The following is a 24,117-nucleotide window of genomic DNA, read 5'->3' as shown; positions in this document are numbered from 1 at the left end:
TAAAGATCTATTTATTTTTATGTATATGAATGTCTTGCCTGCATATATGTATGAGTACCACATGTGTTCCTAGTGCCTAGGTAGATTAGAAGAGGTCATCAGATCCCCTGGAACTAGAGTTTCTGATAGTTGAGAGTCACCATGTAGGTTCTAGGAATTGAACCCAGGTCCTCTGCAAGAGCAACAAGTACTCCTATCTACTGACCCATCTCTCCAGCTCAATATATAAATACATTTTTAATGTTGTTTTAAAACATTTTTTGTTGCTGGGCATCATGGAACACACCATTCATCCAAGCACTCAGGAGGGAGAGGCATACCTCTCTGTGAGTTCAAAGCTAGCCTTGTCTGCATATAGCAAGTTACAGACCAGCTAGAGGTACACAGTGGGACCCTCTGTTAAATTTTGTTGTTGTTATTTAGGTGTCAAGTCATAGGCATGGGGGCAAACATTTTCAGATGCTCTTTTCTCTTGTGTACATCTTCTAAAACTCCCAGGGTGCCCCTTCACATTTTACATCTTCTGAAACTCCCAGGGTGCCCCTTCACATTTTACATATATTTATCAGGGTCTTACATATCATCATTCTCAGATTGCTACCACAGAAAGCATGTTAGCAGATGATTGTATCTGTCTATCTTGACAGTCCTGCTTAATCTCTTGCTCACGTTCAAAAGATTGGAGCCTGGTGTCCCTGACAAGCCACATGGGCTGCTGATGGCTGAGCTTTTGCAGCTGCTTTTAAGCCCTTTTGATGAGAAAGAATGTGCCTGCTACTCTTCTAATCACTAGCCTTCAGTCACATCCTCTACCAATTGCCTCTGGCTAGGAGAAGAAGCCTAATATGGTAAACCATGCTGACTTTTCTCCCCTGCCCCCAAGTGTCTGTATTATCAGAATTTAGAACTAGTGATTGCATACCTCATTCATGACTGGCATCTAATTTTCCATAGGAGCAAGTCTTAAGTTCAAGTTCCTATAGAGTTTTGTGTTTTTAAATTGTTTTGAAACTGCTTCTTGAAGTTTTCTGAAAAGCTGTACAATATTGTGAAAGTCCATTAGATTTTATAGGACAATATACAAACATTTCATAGAAGATGAAGTTCAGGCATATTAACGAGAGAAAGAGATCCTGACACTACAGGTGATCATCAGGGTGAAATGAAGTTGATACATTGAACTTTAATCTGAACTTAGTCCTCACAAACCTGGAATGTGCTTTATTTCCCCTGTGGCTCTGAAGTATTCTAAATTAAGGCTGCTTGTGTATCTGTATTTATTAGTTTTAAAACCTCAGTACAGGAATTCATATTGCCCACTCTGGAGTGCCCCATTGTTTGTTTAATCTTGATACTTGCTTTAATTACTATAACCAAAGTACCCTAAATTTTTCATTTATATACTAGAACCTGTGTTCATTATAAATTTTGCAGGAAATAGAGAATATATTTTTGTGGCTGAATATTAGGTTTGATTTTACTTTAAGCTGAATTTAGGATCTGTAAGAAAGTTGGTATCCCCCCAGGTTCTCAATTCTCAATGATATCCTTAGTTAGAGTCTGATAATGTTTTAAAATGTCTTACAGATCTGGTGTACCTTCTCTAATCTTTGTAGTTCATCTGGATTTCTACTGAACTTACCCAACAAAAGAATGAAGGACTGAGGCATTTTAAAATAAATGAGTACATATATGCTTTTTCTTAAAAGCTGCTTTTTTCTCATCCTACTCATGAGCCATTTTTCTTAGCCATCTGTCCGCCATTAGCTTCATAACCAGGGGGAAATGAAGGACTTGTGAGAGTCAGGAGGAGGAAAGAACTAATATGTGCCTGCAGACTCTAAATCTAGCTATTTTACATTCTCTTTTATTTCTCCACAGTCCTGTGAGGGACATACTCATGCAGTCATCTGTCAAGTGCTCATTCAGGCCCTGCCATCTAACTAATACTGGGAATCCACCGTTGTTAAAGTTCAGGACAGTAGCTTGCCTGTGGGCTTATGTCAAAGCCAGATCTGATTAGACTCTTTCTCAACTCTGGCTCAGTGTACAGGAGGAGGAAGATGGGAGTGTTGCTGTTGATTTGTTTGTTTTGTTATGTTTCTTTCCCAATTTTCCCACACTGCAACATTCTCTGGAATAAATTCTGAGAATGATTACATAGGAAAAAGTTCTTATTACTTTGTCCATGTTATGGATTAACTACTTAAAATTTACTTCTCTGAGTAGACAGAGCAGCTGGTGCCTTAATAATTTTGTAGTCCAAAGTAAAAGAGAGTCAGGTCTTTTTTTTTCTTTTATTGTTAACCCCCCCCCCCCCCACACACACACGGAAAAGCACTTTATTTAGTGTCACAAAGGACTAAAATTTTAAAAGAATGATGCACAGATGACACTTGAGAATAGTGTATTTCTCCCCAGCATCACCATCAGTACTGTTGTTCAAATGTAGATGGTCTTCTCTTTTCTTTTTTTTTAAATTATTATTAAGAGATTGTTTTTTGTTTTATTTTGTTTTTCGAGACAGGGTTTCTCTGTGTAGCTTTGCACCTTTCCTAGATCTCACTCTGTAGACCAGGCTGGCCTCTAACTCACAAAGATCCACCTGCCTCTGCCTCCCAAGTGCTGGGATTAATTTCTATTCATTTTACATACCAACCACAGATTTTTCTCTCCTCCTTCCTCCTGCCCCACCCCCCCAGCCTTTCCCTCCAATCCCCCCTCCCCCATTTCCACCTCCTCCAAGGCAAGGTCTCCCATGGGAAGTCAGCAGAGCCTGGAACATTCAGTTGAGGCAGGTCCAAGCCCCTCCTTGCTTTGCAAAGTGTCTTAGCATAGGCACTGGGCTCCAAAAAGCCGGCTTATGCACCAGAGATGGGTCCCAATCCCACTCCCTGAGGGGCCCCTAAACAGTTCAAGCTAAACAACTGTCTTGCCTATTCAGAGGGCCTAGTCCAGCACCATGGGGGCTCCTCAGCTATTGGTCCACAGTTCGATTTAGTTTTTTTCTGCAGCTCTGTTCCTTCCTCTCTGATCTGCAAAGCCCAAGAAAACTAGCATTCTAAATCAGCAGCTGCCAGTAGTCTCCTTCTGTTCTTGGATGTTACTGCCCTCACCTGCGTTTCTATAATGGGTCCATTCACTCAATACTTCAAAAATTATTTTAAGCTCTAATCTAAGCTGGCCACCAAGTTGAAGCAAGAATAGTCCTAAATAGCACAGGTTTTGATTTTGGCCTCTCTAAAGCTTATAGTATTTGAGAGCTTGTGGGTGCTTGACAGGTAGTTATACAATCATGATTCTATCAGGATCAGCATGCTAATGAGACTCTGGACCAGGAGCCCCTGCCTCAGACTGGGAAAGTGTAATTCTTGCTATGGCATGTGTATAATATAACTTTGTCATTAAGAATCTTTTTTTTTTTTTTTTAAGTGGAAAGAGCTATTATGCAACATGGGTTGTTAAATCAGTTGTTTTTGGTTTAAATGTGTTGAGGCCAGTGAAATTCGGGAATGCCTGGGCCAAGTGCCTGGATTTACCTAAGCCATGTAGGGTTAATCCACTGATGCCTAGTAAACCTAACTCCAGAGGTAAACCTCACATCTCCATTCTCTCCAGAGCAGTATTAGCTGTGATTTGGTAATCCTTGGCTTGCTGCTGTGTCCAGCAGTGATAGTGTCTTCCAGAAATAATGTAAAAGCCAGCCTTGGAAAATATGTTTTGTGTCATTTCAGTACCTGATTGAGAACAGTTGAAAATTTTCTTAACTTTATCTGCCTTCTTAATGAATTAGGAATCATTTGAGAGTTGGACCTCTCATTGATCATATGTATTATACCTATACCATAAAACTTTAGCTGTTTTCTATAGAAGTGAAATCTTTAAGTGTTATACCCATTGATATAGTAAAACTTAAAAAGGAGTCATTGTCCAAAAAATTGCAGACCAATGCTCCTCAACTTTCATATTCAACATTCTGCATTTCTATCAAGCACTTGAGTAAGACCTATGCTACTGGAACCTGAATCACAAGTGAGGAGCACAATGGTAGGAATATTCTTATGGCAGAGATACTGAGATTCATGTTTAAACTGGAATTGTTTTATACCTTCCTCTTGTGACAGTGGGGAAGCAGTCCCAACAAAATGCAGTTCCAGAAACTAGACAGCATTGGACACATGGACAAATTTCAAAGGCAACACTCACTGTTTTATAAAACCAATAGAACCAATGTCTTCTTATTATGTGTCCATGGTTACCAAGCTCATAACCCTATTCAAGTGCTATGGGGTTGTAAGGTCAGCAGCTTTGGGCAGCCTAGTGGAAGGATGATGCAGAATTGGGTATTTGTTCTTGTTTGCAAAACTGGAGCAATGTGTCCCTTGTTATGTTTTTCCTGCTCCCTGCCTCACCCATGTTGGCATACTCCAGCTTACCAGATTACAGCTGCTGGTGATCACTGCTAATCATATTTGTCAGTTCTGAGATGACTAAGATTTAAAGTGTCTTAACCTGCCAGAGTAAATTAAGCTGCCTCTAAGACTGATAGAAAGTACTGGACAAAATGCTGGATGGTGATGATTACAAATGTTTTTGGTAGTGGAAATTCAGCAGTCTTCATTGGATCTTTAGTGTTTTGTAGTACATATGTACCTATATCCATTTTCTGCTTTGAATAGTGATCTTAATATTTCTAAAAAACAAACAAACAAAAATGAGGGTGCTACTGACGACACTACATAGCTCTTTCTTATTCATGCTTCTACCTGACTGAAATATCAAACTATGTGTTTGGAGAAAGCTGATCTCTCCAGAGTGCTCAATTAAAAGCATTGCCTGAAGTCAGATGTGGTGTCACACACCTGTAACCATAGCACTTAAGAGGTAGCACAGGAAGAACAGAATTTTAAGGTTTTTTCTTGATTACAAAGAGAGTTCAAGGCCACTCTGGGCTACATGAGACCCTGCCTTAAAAATTAACTCTGAGAAACCACAGAATCACTAGATAGCACTAATTTAAATTAATTAATTAAAATTCTAATTTTAATTCACTGTTTTAGGATAAATAATGATTTGTTGTAGTCATATGATGGAACCAATAGCCATAGTTACTGAGATTTCAGTTTGCTGGCATAATGTGCACCACTGATTCACCAAGGCAACTTTATTGCCTTCTGTCCTTACTCCTTACTGTTTCCTGATGCCTAGGTGCCCTCAGCCTTCCACTCAGCTCATGAGCTAGGAATTTTTTTTTTTGCGGGGGGGGGGGGGGGGGGGGGGGGGATGAGGCTGACAATAAACAGAAACCACCTTTCATGACTAGAGGCCACCAGCTAGTGCGTACACTAGGCCAGCAGCTCTGACTCCTGTTTCCTAACTCACAGTGGTCAGACTTGGACAAGAGAAGTGCTAGTCAGGCCTTCGTGGGATTTTTTTGGTGCTTTATGTACGTAGCCAATATTCATTTTAAGAATTGTTTTTCTTTTTTTTTTTTATAGTTAGTTAAAGATTAGATAGTTATAGTTTTCCTTGTTAAGAATTTTAGAAAAGAAACTCACTAAAGAGGTGTAAATGTATAAATTTGAAAGACATTATACAATAGTTCTGGTGATATTTTATTTGTGCTTAAATGTGATTTTATTTGTATGTTAATAAATTAAAGTTGTCTGGGGGTCAGAGCTAAAAAAAAAAGAATTGTTTTTAAATTTATTTACTTTTATTTTATGTTCATTGGTGTTTTGCCTGTAGGTATGTCTGTGTAAGACTGTCCGATCTTGGAGTTACAGACAACTGTGAGATGCACGTGGGTAGTGGGATTTGGATCCTGGGTCCTCTGGAAGCGCAGTTAGTGCCATTAACCAATGAGCCATCTCTGTGCCATAAATAGGGAGTAGAAGGGCTGAGGATGTAGCTCATGGTAGAAGGCTTTCCCAACAAGCATAAGGTTCTGGGTTCCAACCCTAGGTCTGCCAACAAACAAACAACTAGTGTAACAGACAAACAAGTAGTTTTCTAAAGTTCAAAATAAGAACAACTGCTTATATTGTCTGGGGATACATATATAGTAAAATAATTGTGAATTTTATTTGTAATTATAACTTAATAGTTACCCATGTCGGAGGGGCAATGGGATTGGATGTGTGTACCCTCACAGAGAATACAGAACACAGTTGGCAACATTCATGCTCTTAAATTGAATGGTAGATGTATAGAGTTCTATTATTAATATGTTTTATCATCTACATGTATATTTTTCTGTTGATAGTAAAAAGAATACAACATAAAGAATGTTTAGAAAGGTCTTAGGATAATTCCTATTCCTGCCCCTTTGTATTGATATTTTCAGTTACAAAAATAATGTAAGAAAAAATGAAGGATAAACATCTATAGCACCAATCCTCTAATATAATGCCTTGTTTAATTTTTTATTCCTATATGTTTAATGTTTATGTCTTAATTATAATTGCAATGTATGCAGGTGTGTATCTTTATAATATACAGTGGACTGATGGTCTTTATGTTGACTTTAATGGCATAATAACAACTATGAGTGATTAGTTTACTCTCCCTCATGGTCTTTCAGCTTTTCTGCTATGGAATATCTTGAAGGTTCTTGCATTCATTTAGGAAATAGTTTTCCAGTATTTAAGACGTGGGGGGATGATAGTGCTAAGTAAAAAGAGCCAAAATCTCTGTCTTTATAGAATTCAGAATCAAAATGACCAACAGTTTTTTATTGTATTTGGCATTTTAATTACATTGACCCTTGTTAAACTGTTATATTTTTGTAGTTTATTCTGCATTATTTTTATTTTGAGTGAATTGTAGATTCACATGCTGCTGTAAGAAATAATAGATTCTCTATATCCCTCACCCATCTCCCTCAGTGGCAACATCCTATATAACTGTAGTATAATACTAAAATAAGGAATTAACATTGATTCAGTCCACCAATATTATTCCAATTTCATCAGTTTTACTTATGCACTGACTTGTATGTCTGTATGGATGTGTTTCTATTTCATTTTATTACATGTGTACTTTGTTGTGACCACTACCACCGTGAAGAACAGAACAGGGTCCCTCATGATGCCCTTTACAGCCACAGCTCTCTTCTGTCCTTGGCAGCCACAAATATGTCCTCTATGGTTTTATCACTCCAAGGAGGTTATATAAATGGAATCATGCTGGTTTTCACTTAGCATAGTTTTCTTGAGATGAATCCAAGTCCTATGCATTAGTAGTTTGCTCCTTTGTTCTATGACATTTTATTTATGGTTATATTCATGTACTTTTTGGATGACATCTGGGCTATTTCTAGCTTTGCCCTATAATAAATAAAGCTGCTGCGAAACATTTCCCCAGTCTTTGCTTTGATGACTATGTGGAAAAGAAAATTAGTAAGACCGCAGACCCCTGTCCTTGGACATCAGTGTCTGTATCTCCCACTTTATTTAATTTTTTAATTTTTTATTTTTTTATTTGTATTTTTCGAGATAGGGTTTCTTTGTGTAGTTTTGGTGCCTGTCCTGTATCTTGCTCTGTAGACCAGGCTGGCCTCGAACTCAGAGATCCCCCTCGTTCTGCCTCCCGAGTGCTGGGATTAAAGGCGTGCACCACCTCTGCCCAGCTCGCCCTCACTTTTTTATGATCTTTGTGAAATACAAAGTAAGTCCCTGAATGGTGTAGTTACTAGTTTTAATATTCTGTGCCTCAGAATACATGCTTGTCTATGTAGATAGGAACATCTTATGTATTGATCTTTGTTGTATAGTTTAAGGATACTATTGACCAGGGCCTGTAACTAGTAGGAATTCATTTCTTAGTTATGGAGACTGGGAAGTCCAAGGTCCAGATGAAGGAAGATTGTCTATAGAAAGCCGGCATTCTGCTCTCCCATACCATCTTTCTGCAGTGACCTGAAATAGTGCAAGCTGTGAAGGGCCTCCTAGACCACTCTTTTATGACATAAATTCAGTTTCTCTTGGAGATTACAGTTTCAATATGTACATTTGGGGGCCATGACCATTTAATCCACTGCATCTTTGAAATAATGAAGCATATTCTGTTGCATTTCTGATTTTCATTTCACTTGTTGGTTGAGGAATGGGACCTGTTAGTGGTTCCTATACAGAGAACTTATCCCATAAATGTTCACTCAGTGAGTGCCATTGGTCTGTCAATTTGATGGATGGTATTTGAAAAAAATAGGATATATAGAGTGGGGATCAGGCACATTTGGATTTTAAATAAGATGCCCCGATCTTACTAATTTCTCTTAAAGTTGCTAAGATATCTATAGTTTTGAAATGGTCTAGTCCAAATGAAACCAAACAGCACAGACAGACTATTGAGCTTTTTGAATGGTGAAAGAGAATCCTGGAGCTTGACACAAAGCAGACCCAGGACAGGATAGAAATACACAGATGCTAGCTTCACACTTAGAGTCTGACTCATTTCCTCCATCACCCCCACCACACACATACCTCATGTGTCTCCCCCCCAACACACACACACACACACACACACACACACACACACACACACACACACACACCCCACACAGAGCCCATGCGTCTCCTTGCATCACACACACATTCTGCATGTCACCCGCCCCTCCTCACACACTCCATGTGTCTACTCAAGACTGCTTCTAAGCGTATTTTCTGAACTCTTGAGACTAAAATAGAAAACTCAAAGGAAGATTGTGTTTTGAGATTGTTTCCTTACCTGTTTACTTAGGACTTAGGTCAGATTCTTGGCTTTTTAGATTTTTGTTTGTTTGTTTGCCTCCCCTGTTTCGTTTTTGCTTGTTTTTGAGAACAGGTCTCACTCTATAGCATAGACTGTGCTAGAATTCACTTTCTGGCCCAGACAGGCAGACATTAAACTCATAGCAATCCTTCCAGCTTAGCTTCCCCAGTTGGGGAACTATAGGCAAAAGGCTGGGATTCTAGGCAAAAGCTTCCATGCCCTACTTATTTTCCTTTAAAATGAATGGCCATGTCTTCACTTTCCAAGAAGGCATGGAGTCCGGCCCCAAGGGCTGAAGAGGTACTTTACTATGTCATGGATCACCTTAGCCACAGCCATGACTGGCTACTACTTGTCCAGAGACCAGACCAGCAAGAACACATCCCTGATGGTTCGTCTCCATGCTGGCTAAGGGCAGTCACAATTATACAGCAAAATACTGCTCAGCCCTTGGGGCTCCTGGACTTCATGCCTTTCTTAGAAAGTGAGGCCACTCTTTCAAAAGGGAAATCACCCAGGAATAAGGAGCTGGAAGTTGGGGGCCCAGAAGACAACTCCTTATTCCAACTTGCTAGCTTTTGTTTTCTGCTGCTGCTGCTTCCTCCTCCTCCTCCTCCTCCTCCTCCTCCTCCTCCTCCTCCTCCTCCTCTTCTTCTTCCCTTTTCTTTAATCTTAGGTATAAAATCTCATCTGAAAACTGATATGCTGTGATTCTTCTGGTTCCATGGAACTATTCACTATCCCAGAACCCTTCACTTTGTCTACTCCCATGTCTTTCTGTAGCCTCATGTCCCTGCCTGCCTCTGTGCTGAGTGTGTGCTTATTTCTGCCCTATCCAGCTCTTTATCTGCTGCTCATCTCTCCTATATTTGTCAAGTACTCCCCAGTAGACCTCAGGTCTTAGCTCAAGCACAGTGTCCCTATGGAAGCCTTCTCTGAACCATACTCATGTAGCCTTATAACAGTTGTCCTTTTTTGTTTGTTTGTTTTTGTTTTTCACAACAGGGTTTCTCTGTGTAGCAGCTCTGGCTGTCCTGGAATTCACTTGGTAGACCAGGCTGGACTTGAACTCATGGAGATCCTCCTACCTCTGCCTCCCAAGTGCTGGGATCAAAGGCATGTGCCACCACCTCCCAGCAACACCTGTCCATTTTTCTTCTCTGCCCTTACTCCCATCTGTGATCATTTTTGTTAACTTTGACTTGCTAGTATCAGCATCTTTTATGCCACTACTTGTGAAGATAACGGCCATATATCTTATTCACATTGGCTCCATAGTACCTGGTACAATGGGTAGCATATAGTAGCTGTTTCTTAAGTATTTGTTGAAAATAAATCAGAAAGTAGCCATTTACCCTCAAAATATCCTAAAGGATATGACTTGGAATTTATTATTTAGAACAAAATTACTATTTTAAGTTTTCCATATATTTCTATAAAATCCCTAAACTGCCTTAGAGGCTTATAAACTGTAATCCCTTTCTGTTTGTGTGTTTTCTTTCAGGTGGGGACCAGGGTCTACTGAATACATATTTTAGTGGCTGGGCAACGACAGATATCAGAAAACACCTGCCATTTGTGTATAACCTGAGCAGCATTTCAATATACTCCTACCTCCCGGCATTTAAAGCGTAAGTGCAAACAGCTTAACTGCTGTTGGTTATGGTGAGGGCAGGGGAGTGGGCTTTTACTCTATTGTCTTTTGGGGGAAAGTAATAGTTGGGTGCTTTGAGAAAAGCTTGCTTTTGTAAGAAACATGGCTGCAGTTTTGAGAGGCTTGATATTACCCACTGCTTTATACTTGAAGCATCCCAGAGACATTTTGCTACCTTCTGGAACAGAGTTTCTCATTGTTTTGGGTTGGAACACAGAATATGGAGTTCACAGACAAGGTGTAAACCCACCCTTTGCACCATACTAACTGCTGAGCTGTGATCTTCCTTCCCCTCTCCTTTTTCCCCTCCTTTTTTCACAAAGAGGATGTTAACAGTCCTCTCTATGGTTCTTGTGGGGACTTAAAACAGGCAGCAGTGTGCTGTTGTGGTTGAGAGGGGGACTTTGCAACTGACTGCACTCAGCTCACATCCTGAAATTGCCACTTAACAGTTACTGATGCTGGGCTGAAGCCAGTGTCTTCAAGAGTTATTGTGAGCATTGAGAGCTGTAAGCATTAGGAGTCTGGTCTGCACTGAGCACTAGACGAAAGGTCCTTTGTGCCACCTCATTGCAGTGTTTATCAAACTGTGAAAGCCTGAAACCTGTTCTTTAGCTTCTGACTCATCTTTGTTGAACTGAGAAGATGATTCAGACTTCTTGAACAGGGGCCTAGCTGTCAGGGTGATCCTGAGTTATAGACATGAGTGAAGCTCTTTTGAGAGTTGAACTAGTCTCTCCCATCCCTGTGTGGCATAGACATTCCTGAGTGAGCAGGACAAAGGGTCTTTTAGCCCTCATGTCTCATTATCCAAAGTCCTCTCTGTACATCTTGCACCACAGTAATGAGCATGTCTGGATTTTTATGTCAGGAATCTTTCCTTTTCAGTGCTTTTTGGGGCAGACTCTGTGACCATCCCCAGATAAGAATTATGAATATTTTGTGTTTTTCGCTCACTGTTTCCTTGGCATATCTCTGAAAAACTATCAATTTTTTCCTCCTTCTACAGTAAGACAAGCAAACTCTTAATACAGAAATACACCACTATTCTGAGTAAAGCAAATAGAATAGGATGACATTACCAAGAACATAAATGTTATTTTTACTCCTCAGTCTTTGGGCTTGTAAAATACAATCTGTGTTGTATGCAGTTGTGGGCCTGGTTTATTTTAATCCTTATTGACTCATAATGAGTCCTGCTATTTGATCAGTGTTCCTACAGACATGATAGCTTGCCTCCCTAGAGCTGAATTTGTCTATAGTAGAGCAGTTGCTATAATCCAACTGATTAAATGAGTGTAACAAGCAAAAACCATGTGAGAGCAAAGAATTTTTAATGGTATGATCAGTGCTCTGGGTTCTGCAGTGAACGGGTGTTTTGGAATGAACATCATGGGGAGGCATGAATCTGCTTTCATCCATTTAGCTCCAGTTCCTGAACACGATGAACTGAGTGTTCATGAAGCTTCTGTTTCTCTGAAGCTTAGTCTAATCTGCTTTCCATCTTACTTGCCAACATCGGACACATCCCACCTTTCTGGGACAGCTTGGTTTGCTTGAGCACTGCTTGTGTTTTTTAACACAGAAGCAGGGAGATCAGCCTTAGTGCTGGGGAAGAAGAAGAAGAACTTCTTTGCTTTGGTCCATATTTCCCAAGAACCCCACTGTTTCATGTGCTCTGAGTGAATTTCCCAGACAAAGTTTGAGATCTAAATGGTCATAATGGCCAGGGTGGTTTCCTCCTCCTGGTGCAGTGGATGATGTTAGCTCTGGCAAGATCCTTGATTTTTTGCCATTTCTGTAGAGTGTATTGAGAAAATCAGGATCAGTCATCCAATGGTCAGCTTGCAGGCTGACAGGAGTTTATGCTACCATAGGGTAGCTTGCCCTTAGTGGGGCCAGCTCTTCATTTCTATGATATGACTGCTCAAAGCCAGACCTTATTCCTCTGACTGCTGCCTGTTGAAGAATGCTGAAACCAAATTCAAGAGCTCATTTTCTCTTCCATCTGCCAGAAAATGTTTTTAGTTTTCTTCCAGAGACCTAGCTTCATAGACATTTCCCTCTATTTCCTTACATTGGGAAAGGGATGACAAGATGTAGGTAGTTCATTTCTTCTATGTTTTAAGTTAAAATGTATCAATGTCAGAATCATTTTTTAGGCTTAATTAGCCTATCATAAATATCTGGGCCACCATAACTTTCTACAGAGAGGCCTGTAAATTTGTAGCCTACATTGGGTTCAGAATGGCCTGGTGGTCTGCAGGGCTGAGTAGCTCTGGTACATGCTGCCTCCCATGGGTGACCATGGCTAATAGCACGTAGGAGGAGAGACTAAAGAATGGTTTAAAGCAAGGGGCTTCATTGGAAAGAATGGAGATTTTGTTTCAAAACTTCACATAACTAAGATGTCTCCAAAACCTTTAGTTGTTCCCAAATGTTTGGCAGAGAAGCCATTTGAAAGTAGACTGTTCACACAAATGCATGTACACCTATGCACACCTATGGAAATATATAATGCACACTTTGCATGTGCACACACACACACACACACTTTTAAAATGAAATGTGTACTATTACATATAGTTTCAACTCAGATGGCCTCATGGGAATGAACATGTATTTGAGCCATGGAGTAGTAAGCCTAATGCCTTTCTGAATATCATCTGGATAGAACAAAACAAAGGAAAAAGACTTAGTAATTTTATCACTTTTTGTACTACACCGTTGTCTCAGGCTCACCCCAGGACTGTGTTCACCACAACTGTAACATTCCCTTTTTGTTTCTTTTTACATTCTCACATCTTCACTTGAAATCCCAAAATGTTGCTTGTGTCATGTCTCCTCCTTACTTCATATTAAGTGTGCAGAGCTTCTTGACATGTTCTGAGTGCTGAAGAACCAAGGGGTGGCTGCAGATACCTCGATCCTCTTTTCTGGGTGTTGGTAATACCCGTTGGACTTCAGGAGTCCTATTTCTCAATGTGACCTAATCTCTAAGTGTTTATCTCTGTTGGGTATTCTGTCCCTGATCTTACTGCTGCCTGCTCTGCTATCACCTGAGTCTTCATCAACAGGGGAAAGTTTCCATATCAACCTCAACTCACCCTTTACTTGTTAGGTTTTGTTTGTTGTATATTTTTTAATGCTATTGTTCTTGAAAGCAAACATCAGGATCTTGTACATGCTAGGCAAACACTCTATTGCTATGCCACAGTCTTTAGGCTCCCAAACCAGCTTGGAGAAGCATTCTTGGTGATAGGCAAAAAGAACTGAAAGAAGTGAGATCCCACAGGCAGAACCTTGGTTGAAAATTGACATCTGAATTGGAGAGGGGCTCATGGAAGGGAAAAAAAAAAAGAGATTAAGTAGAAGACAAGCCTTTCTTACAGATCTTGAACTCTCAGTCTTCATATTTCATTTGTCCCATATGTATCTTTCATTTGTATTATGCAGAATTTTATTAAATTCTGTTGTCATTGTTTAAAAATTAGGGGTTGACTCCTAGCACCACAATATAAAAATTAAGGAATTTCACTAAGCTTCAAGCTTCCTCTGAAAAATCAAGTATTTGGTGGGATATGTCAGATATGATCATTGGAGTGTGTAGAATGCAAATGCTTCATTTCTTACAGTAGGAAGATCTTTGGGGATAGGTATTGGAGGTATGAAGTTTGGAGGTGTGTATTAATATCTTAGTAAAACTGTAAAATAGATAAATAGATATAAAAGGATTCCCCAACCCTGAATGAGATATTTATTTATTTATTTATTTTTTTGGTTTTTCGAGACAGGGTTTCTCTGTGTAGCTTTGCGCCTTTCCTGGGACTCACTTGGTAGCCCAGGCTGGCCTCGAACTCACAGAGATCCGCCTGGCTCTGCCTCCCAAGTGCTGGGATTAAAGGCGTGCGCCACCACCGCCCGGCATTATTTATACTGCCCCTTTACGGCTCATAGAACATTGCAAAAGAAGTGCTGGACAATAGGGAAAGCTTATGCAATGCCATCTTCTAGATGTGATACAGCACTGTATTCATGAACTTGCAACAGCTATGGTCTCTTGCATTGGGCCTACATAAGACAGGCCCTGACAAGTGTCATCCAGGGATAGGGAAAATGCTCCTGGGGCCTTACCCCTTACTGCTGAACTAGTGGATACTGAGAGATTCTCTAAGAGGGAGCTATTGTCTTTGGGTGTGCACTTAATGTTGAGCTGATAGCTCCAAACTTACAATCACAAAGATTGTCCTGATCAAACTCAGTGGGTTGCCCACAAACATAACAAAAGCCATGAATATGGATAATTTGTAGGGAAGGGAGGAATGTTCCAGGGAGGGAGAGAAATAAGAGACAGTGAGGGTGAGAGCAATCAGAAGGCCATATGTACATCTGTGGAACTGTCAAAAATAAATTTAATTGTAAACAAGTCAGGACATAGGTCTGAATACAATGAAACTATTAGGGCTGCCAGCACATAAATTTTTTTTAGCTACAACATAAGATGATGTAACCAATGGACTGGTAATTGGTAAAAGAATCCTGAATACTGAGCCTGAGGAAAAGGGGTAAGAAGCCTAGAACAGAAGGATTCAAGGAGACCCAGGAAGTAGTGGTATTGTAGAAAGCCTCACAATGAAAATGTTTCCAGGAGAAAGGAACACCTCATCTATGTGAAGTGCTGCTGTAGATAAAATGACAACTTAGAAATGGTACTGGACATAGAATGTAAAGGTCACTGGTGACTTCAGCAAGTGTACATGTAGTAGAGTGGTGGAGGAGAGATCCTGGCTGAAGTGAGTCTAAGAGAATGGAGGTTGTAAATGTACACAGTTTTCCTAGATACCTTCTTTGAATAGGAGCAGGAAAGGGAGAGCAGTTGAGTGGGGAAGGTATTATAGTGATTTTTTTTTGGAAAGAGAGCAGATATCACAACATATTTCTAGCAATAGGAATGGCATGTGGCGGGATGTTATTAATAAACCAGAGAACTGAGAAGAGAGCTAGGAATGATGTCTGTGAGGATGAACAGGAAGAGATCTAGTGTCCACATGGAGAGGTTGTGCTCAGAGAGGAGCCAGGACATTTCATCCTCAAAAAACATGAGGGAAATGGGTGTGTATGTGGATTGGCAGGTGGGATGCAAGCTCCAGTCAGCTGGTAGAGGCAGAGAAAGACATGCAGTCCCAGGAAAGTCTACCTCTTGACATTTTGAGATTTTTGTGGAGAAATGCTGGCCTGACAGGCAATGTAGCTGACTAGGCTCAATCGAAGCTATCAAATCTGCACTGAGTGCTCATGTTCTGACTTCTAGAACTCTATCAAGAGGGTTCACTTGCAAGGCGAGGAAAAATTGTTTGTAGCTGTGTCTGAGGATGGGATAGGAATGCTTCTGTGTTTCACATCCCTACTTCACTCAGTGCACCACTCCTCTTCAGGATTAACCATATCTCATGTACACTTGAGTTTGTGACTTTTTAAAAAAACTTGTACTAGGTCAAGCTGGCCCTGAACTTACTTTGTAGCCCATGCTGGCCAGTAGCCCATGCTGGCCTCAAACAGTCCTTACTTCAGCTCCTCACTCCAAGTGCTGAGATTCCAGGCATGAGCCATGATGTCAGGCTCCCGACTTAAACTGTGGATGGCTGTGAGAAGTACATTTTGGTGAGAAGGGGAGGTATTCATCTCTAGTAAGGAAGAACTATTGTGTAGCTTTCTCCACATGTGTGAATCTGAACAGGCATGTGAGTGAATGCTGATAAGACAGAGACCATGAGCCATTTTGGAGTGGGCAAGAGAATGCCTGTGTCTTTGGCGTGTTTCTAGAGGAGCATCACACAAGTACTGCTTTCTTTTACTTAGTATCTCATAGAACACTGCACATAAAAAGTTGACTGATAAATTTGCTTCTGGCTGTACCCTCCTGTTTTAGTTCCTTTGTACTAAACAGGCCTATAGCCTCATCTGTTACCAACTACTGAACGAGCCATATATTGTCCATCTGATCTTTTGGTAACATCAGGTCACAGGGATTATCTCAACAGCTAACATAAGCACTATTGTTGCTGGCTTGGGTTCAAACTATGTCTTGTGATCTGGATGACTCTTTAGAGATTCTATCAAGTTAAAATTAGAATACTTATTTTAAGAAATGTATGCAAGCTGATACAAATCCCCTTACTGGGTCAGAATAAATGGCTCTTGATAAGTTAGAGACAATTATACCAAAATTCTTTTTTAAATTCCTGGCTGGTGATTTTGTGGATAAACCTAGGATATGTCAGAAAAACTCCTAGTTATTCCTGTCATAAGCTGGTGTCAACTGAGTGTTATGTTCTCACAGCAACATGCCCCTTTCCTAGCCACTGGTTATTTTTCTTTCTGCGAGGTGGTTTACACTTTACCCACTTGCTGCTTTTGGTGGGGAAAATACAACATCAGATATAACCCTGATTTGCATGATTATAAACTGTGTACTACCCACATTTATATTTAGGCTGAAATTATTTGTTCATTTATTTGTTTGCATGTTTGCAGTGCTAAGGCTTAAGCCCAGAACTACATCACGCCAGGCAAGTGTCCTACTGAATGAAATTTCCATACCCATGAAAGTCTTGAAAGACAAAGTATTTTCCTTTTACTTATGACCTTACTCTTATTTCATTTTGATATGATTCTTTTGGATTTTTACAAATGACCAAAGGATAGGAAACGATTTTTAAGTCATTCCCCCATGACCATAATGTACATGTGAAAAATTATCTGAAACTTGTATCCAGATGAATTGAAACCCTGGATACAAAACCCAGACCAGTGTTTGAGACCTTTTGCTCATTTTTGTATACAAGACTATACCTTTAGCCTCCTTGGCTATTCTGCTCTTCAGCTGGCATACTGTAATATAGGTGAAGGATCATCTAAACTTTTGTGGCCAGTGTGCGACTCAGACAGTACTCCTCATACCAAGATAGTCCTACATAGCTTCCAAGAACATTCTCTACTGTGACTACCTTACATAAAACTGCCAAGTTTGTTTTCATTTCCATTCCTGAGCTGCAGTTTGTTTCCCACTTAGCATTGTCTTCTTACCCCTCTACTTCCATCACCCTTCAGGAGCCTTTGGGCTGAACCAGACTACCTGTGTTTGGTGACCAACACAGACACTATTTCTAACATGTTTTCTTTCTCTTGCTCTCTACTACTATCGATTTCTGTAATTTTTATGTATGTGGCAGTTCATCTAACTACTAAAGTATGTAAGAGTCCTTATTCCTTACTGCACAGAAATAAGGCTGGCTACAGCCTCAACTGAAGCCATAAGTAGAAGTCACTGCCTGATTTCTGTGAGCCACTGCATCATTTTCCTTCTTCTGTCCTTTTTTTCTACTTCCACACTCTTCAGTCTTTAGGAGCTATTTCTTGTCTTCCCTTAAATAATCTGCACCAATTAGTTTTGTTTGTTTGTTTGTTTTTCGAGACAGGGTTTCTCTGTGTAGCTTTGCGCCTTTTCCTGGAACTCACTTGGTAGCCCAGGCTGGCCTCGAACTCACAGAGATCCGCCTGGCTCTGCCTCCCGAGTGGTGGGATTAAAGGCGTGCGCCACCACCGCCCGGCTCCAATTAGTATTTTAGGAAAGGTACTCAAATCCTACATTTTGTTTTGTTCTGTTGCAGAAATCTGGGGTCATTGTACCTGCTATTTTCTACAATCCTGTTCATCTTCTTGTATGTAAGAAATTCTATACCTCAGGTCAGAAAGGGCAATTTCATCCACACCCCAGACTCCGTAGAGCAATGATTCTCAATCTGTGGGTTGAGAACCCCTTGGAGGGTTGAGGGACAATTTCACAGGGTCACATATCAGATATCCTGCATATCAGATATTTATGATGTATATATAACAGTACCAAAATTACAGTTATGAAGTAGCAATGAAAATAATTTTATGGTTAGTGGTCACCACAACATGAGGATTAAAGGGTCTCAGCATTAGAAAGGTTCAGAACCACTGCCTTAGAATCTTAGCATCTACTTCAAACAAGCTTATTAAGAATTTAAGACTGCTTTGTTTATAAAACAACTATCCACTGGATTCAGGGTTTTTTGTTTTTTTTTCTCTCTCTTAGGGTAGACTAAGTAAAGATATTTAGAAGGAAGAGGGTCCTTTCTTATTACAAAAGGCAATAGTAATTTAGCTAATGAGTATTGGAAACATGGATTCATGAATATGAGCCCAAGGCCTGGACCACAGTGAAATGTAAGCCTGTGGCTATCTCCAAATGCCATTGCTGTTGAAATTTAAGAGGAAGACCATGGGCCCCAGCATGAATTCATGGAGGTTGTAGGGAGGACCTGAAACTGAGATGCACATTCCTGCCAACAGCAGAGGACTGGACAGTCTGTGAGGATGGGTTGGATCATTATGCCCTTTTCCCACATGTAGCCTGAAGTCCCAGTTTGTAGACTGAGGTACAGAAGAGCAGCTGGGGATGCCTTAGATGATTGATGCCTAGCACAATCTATATGTGGGACACTGTAGACCTAAGAAACACCATTTACTTCTTGTTCTTATTTTTCCTTTCTCATCAAACTTTGTATAAACCTTATCCTTGTAAGAACAGTGTTCAGACTGTTGGTGTTAAGTAATTTCTCTACTACTTACTTCTATTGCAGAATCCTTGACTATACTAGACATATTCCCTTTTCTGCTTAGATTGGCTGTCCATAGGTGGAGAATAACAAATTAACAAACAGTGCCCTATAATCGTGAAAGTCTTGTAGAATAGCTCGTCCTGGTAAAGAGCATCGGCCCTGAGGCCAGATGGCCCCGTTTAATCACAGACTGTTTAGTCACTAGCCACACGATTGATCCTTGACAATTTCTTTAACTTTAAGCCTTGGTTTAAAGATATTTTCTAGTTATTTTAGAGATTAAATGATGCAAATTGCATAATGCAAATGCTAAACAGATTCTAGCATATGTACTTCAAAAATGTGTCAGCTGACTCCTGGTAGCTTACATCTGTGAACTGTCAGGGCAGTAGGTTAGAAAGGATAGTTACTGCCTAATGTTCCCATATATTTTAATTATCTTTGCTACCATGCTGTAACAGTATGGCATTTATATGAGGTATGGGCTAATGAAAATGTAAATATCAGTATGTAGGTTGAAGTTTAGTGGCTGGCTAACACAGAAAAATAAGTGCTATGGCTTCAAGCAGGGAAGTTGCATCAGGAGTGGTGAATTATGAGACCTGTGCTTCTTTATATGCATTTTCTTGTATTTCTACTGTGAGGATGAGACTGTGCCTGTCACCACCTCTGCAAAACACACACACACACACACACACACACACACGTATCAGATTTCTGAGACAGAAACCCTCACTATCACTGGAACATTTGCAAATGATTACTTGAATCCTGCCTATCTTTCTCAGACATTGTCCCTATCCTTACTTCCTGCTTGCTTTTCTATCCTTACTTTCCTCTTTTTTTGGTTTTTCGAGACAGGGTTTCTCTGCATAGCTTTGCGCCTTTCCTGGATCTCACTCTGTAGCCCAGGCTGGCCTTGAACTCACAGAGATCCACCTAGCTCTGCCTCCTGAGTGCTGGGATTAAAGGCGTGCACCACCACCACCCAGCCTTACTTTCCTCTTTTGAAAAGCCCACCTATATTGCCTTGGAACTCCCATAGCCCTTAATGTCAGTATGGCCCTGGTGGCCCTGCTTCTTTATACTGATTATTTTTATGTGACCCATTTTCATGCATGGACAAAAGCTTCTTGTAGACATATACCAAACACAGTGGCCCGAGATATAATACTTACTTATTTAGGGCCTTAGGATTTCTGTCCATTTAAGTATAGAGAATGGGCAGCATGGATGGAATGGAAAGAAGGGGAGGAAAGAAGACCCTATGTATAAAATAAAGAGTTGGGATATCATGCATCTGTTTTCAAAAGAAACATGAGGCATACTAAGCAAACTTGAGGAGGAGCTTTCTTTGTCAGTTTTACTTTTCTTCCATGATCACAGGAGAGTTAAGCTCTACCCTTAGACAAAACTGCCCATCTCTGCTACTTAATAGCTATATGACCTTGAACAGCCCAGTCTCTTTTAGCTTCAACTAATACATTAATTAAAGCCTACCCAATAGGATTATTATTCCCAACCATGCCCTTACAAAATCTAGATGTGTCCCAAACATTACAAAATACAATTGGGAGGTAGGAAATGTTACCCAAATAGTCCACATTATTTTAGCTTTACATCTCAAGTATGTTGGATACATATAGGATAAATCCACTAAGTCTAACTTTTGAACTATGAACAAGTATATAGGACTTATACCCCAGTTTCTGGCTATGACTGGTGGCACATGCATCCACCTTCTAACTGCTGGAATTCAGTAAAAATACCTCGATGCAATCTGTATAAGCTTGAAGTCACAACCTACTGTCTTGAACCTCTGTCTCCAACACTGACTGTAATGCCTTCTTTCCCACTGAATTCCCAAGCACTCAGCATTCCCATTTCCCCTGTGATGCTTCTTGTTCTTGCCTTTATGATTTTATTTTAGCTTTGAGACGGGTTCTCACTAAGTAGTTTAGCCTGGACTTGAACTCATTGTATAGTGTAAGTAGACCTTGAATTCTAAATTCATCTGCCTGTTCTCTCAAGCAGCCAGGACTACCTTCCTGTACAAAAATCGGTCCAGATAGTTGCTGAAATTCATCACCATCTTTTTTATGCTTCTACAGCTTGAAATCTGAGTTGTTCTTTTTGTAAATTAGATTTATTCATTTTATTTGTGTTTTGACAGCAGTATGTATGTGTATCATATGCATGCTAGGTGTCCGAGGAGTCATAGGAGGACATCAGATCCACTGAAGCTGTAATTACAGATGTTTGTGAACTACCATATGGGTGCTGGGAATTGAACCTAGTTTCCCTGCAAGAGCAACAAGTGCTCTTAACCACTGAGTCATCTCTCCAGCCCCTATTGTCTGTTTTTAAATTCACAGATTTCCTTCAAGCCAATAAAGGACCAGGCTTAGCTCTTACGCATTTAAAGGTATCATTTGTTGTTAAATTTGGTATGTATTACGAAAAATTGTGCATGTCAAAAGTGTGCAGTGTGAGGCTGCAGATATGGCTTATCTGGTAAAGTGTCTACTGTGCAGGCAATGAGGTCATGAGTTTGGATCTCCAGCACCCACATAAAAAGCCATGTGTAGATTACAGCCCAACTGTCTCAAAAGTCAAGGAAAACAATTAAGAAAGGTACTGAATGTTGCCTTCTAGTTTCTGTGCGCGCGCACACACACACACACTGTACACACACATCTCTTCATACATATATATAACATACAAGCTGAAGTGGGTTTTAATTTTACTTTTTGTGTAGGTAGGTAGGTAGGTAGGCTTGTACAAGTGAGTGCAGTGTCCTCAGAAGCCAGAAGAGGCACTTAGACCCCATGAAACTGTAGTGGTTGTGGGTTACCCAGTGTGAGTGCTGGGAACTGAACTCAGGTCCTCTGTAAGAGCTGTACATGCTTTTAACCTCTAAGTCATCTCACCAGCTCCAACCCACCACTCAAGAAACATCACGCTGGGCGGTGGTGGCGGCGCACACCTTTAATCCCACCACTCAGGAGGCAGAGCCAGGCGGATCTCTGTGAGTTCGAGGCCAGCCTGGGCTACCAAGTGAGTTCCAGGTAAAGGCGCAAAGCTACACAGAGAAACCCTGTCTCGAAAAAAAAAAAGAAAGAAAAAACCAAAAAAAAAACCCAAAACATCACAACATAGTAGTGTGACTTTAGATAATAATGTACTATATATTTTTAAATGATAGAAGGATTTTCAAAGTTTCACCAAAAGGATATGATACTTCAGGAAATGGATGAGTACACTGATCTAATTATGCACCATGAACATATATCAAAACACTACATTGCCCTACAAGCAAGTATTTATTACTTAACGTTTTGGCAGGCCAGAAGAGAGGCTCTCATCCATTCCTAGTTGAAATTGGAGCCAGGCCACAGATTAGGCAAAGACAGCCTATGTTTCCAGTTCTTCTGTAACCAGCAGGCTACAGACAATATGGTTCTGCTGGCAGGAGTTTTTACTTCTCAGAGAGGGTAAACATAAACAAGTAAGTTCACAAGCGATCACATTTCTATCTTCCATTGACCAAAATTAAATCATATGACCATGTTTAGTATGAGGTAGGAAGTACTCTTTCTGTGAAGGAAGGAGAGAATGCACATTTACTGTTCAATTAACTTCACCTAACATGGGTATGGACTGCTTCTACTTTGACTAGAAGCAATGCAGTTGTGACATTGTGATGTCAGCCACTACACAAATACATCTCTTTAGGATGTGTGCCTAAGAGCTTAGCTACTTGGAGGTAGAACATGAGCATTTTCAAAGTGTCTCCCATTCTTACAGTTAGAGTAGTTTTCTTTCCAACTGCTACCACAGGATGGAAGGTGCACAACTGAGGCTACACACAGAAAAAGGTGCTGATGCTCTGTTACTGCTCAGAATCTACTCACCCTTTCTACTGTTCACTTGGCAGGTTTGGTGCAAATGCCAAAGTTGTGCACTTCTTGGGACGAATCAAGCCATGGAATTACACTTACAGTCACCAAACAAAAAGTGTCCAATGTGAATGTCAAGACCCAACTGTGAGTCATCCAGAATTTCTGAACCTGTGGTGGGATATCTTTACCACCAGTGTTTTACCCCTGCTCCAACACTATGGCCTTGTCAAAGATGCCTGCTCCTATCTAATGATGGTAGGTTTGATTTGCTTTCACTTTTATTTCAGGAAATACAGTGCTGTACTTTCAAAACTTGATATATTGATAGAATTCAGCAATTGTACTATTATTTTAAATAGAGGTAGGACTGTGTGGGGAAAAGCTATGGCCATTTTAGAGCTGGTAAATGACAACAGCACAGAAAACCAAAAGTAGATTGTAGGGCAAATTTCAATAAATATGTTTTTGGAATTCTTCTGTACATCCATACATTGTAATTACAGAATTCTTGGCCCACTGGTCATTAAAAATGATGGTGAGATGATTCCTAGTATTATAAATCTATACAAGAAAAGAGTGCCTAGGCTAGGCATGTAGCCTAGTAAGGGAATGCTTACATAGTATGTGAAAGCCCTTCCTTCCATCTCCAGCTCTGGGTGGGAGAGGTGGGGCAAATGCCACATTTATGGCTTAGAAACTTCAAACTTTTAAATATATCTTTTATTAGCTATCTGCTTAGAAAAATGAACTTTATGTGAACATTACAATAATAGGAATACATAATACATAATAAATACTGTAGGAATATTCTGATTTCCTGTTTTATTCTCCTTAGATCTTGAAATGATCCCTTTGTAAGAGGGACATGACACAGTAAATTTTATAACGACCACTTTCATTAGCATGTTTTCTGACTTTAAAGGTACTTTTCTGAGTTTTGTTCTTCATGATGAATTGGAAGAAGATGAAGAATGTTATTTTACGCATTAAGATACAAAAAAACCCCTAATGAATAAATGATGAGGTAGTATCCAAAGTAAGCATGAGAAAGGGAGAAGTAAATAGCATATTCTTAATAATACTGTATCATAATACCTATTCACAGCAGTGGCTAGCAACACAGTAAGTCCTTCACTGCCTAGTCCATTCCAGTAAGTAG

At 40.1% G+C, this 24,117-nt stretch overlaps 1 protein-coding gene across 3 annotated transcripts in view; it reads left to right on the top strand.

Moving 5' to 3' along the window:
* Gyg1 (glycogenin 1) overlaps positions 1–24,117 on the top strand; it is a 35,835-nt gene that overhangs the window by 9,433 nt on the left and 2,285 nt on the right. For all 3 annotated transcript variants that reach the window (XM_059265270.1, XM_059265273.1, XM_059265272.1), the window contains 2 exons: positions 10,259–10,385; positions 22,994–23,213. In XM_059265270.1, coding sequence (XP_059121253.1) covers positions 10,259–10,385; positions 22,994–23,213 — 347 coding nt within the window. The remainder of the gene's footprint in view (positions 1–10,258; positions 10,386–22,993; positions 23,214–24,117) is intronic.

The sequence above is a fragment of the Peromyscus eremicus genome, chromosome 6, assembly GCF_949786415.1.
Source record: "Peromyscus eremicus chromosome 6, PerEre_H2_v1, whole genome shotgun sequence".
NCBI classification, from domain to species: domain Eukaryota; kingdom Metazoa; phylum Chordata; class Mammalia; order Rodentia; family Cricetidae; genus Peromyscus; species Peromyscus eremicus.
This window is presented reverse-complemented; position numbering and strand designations above follow the sequence as displayed.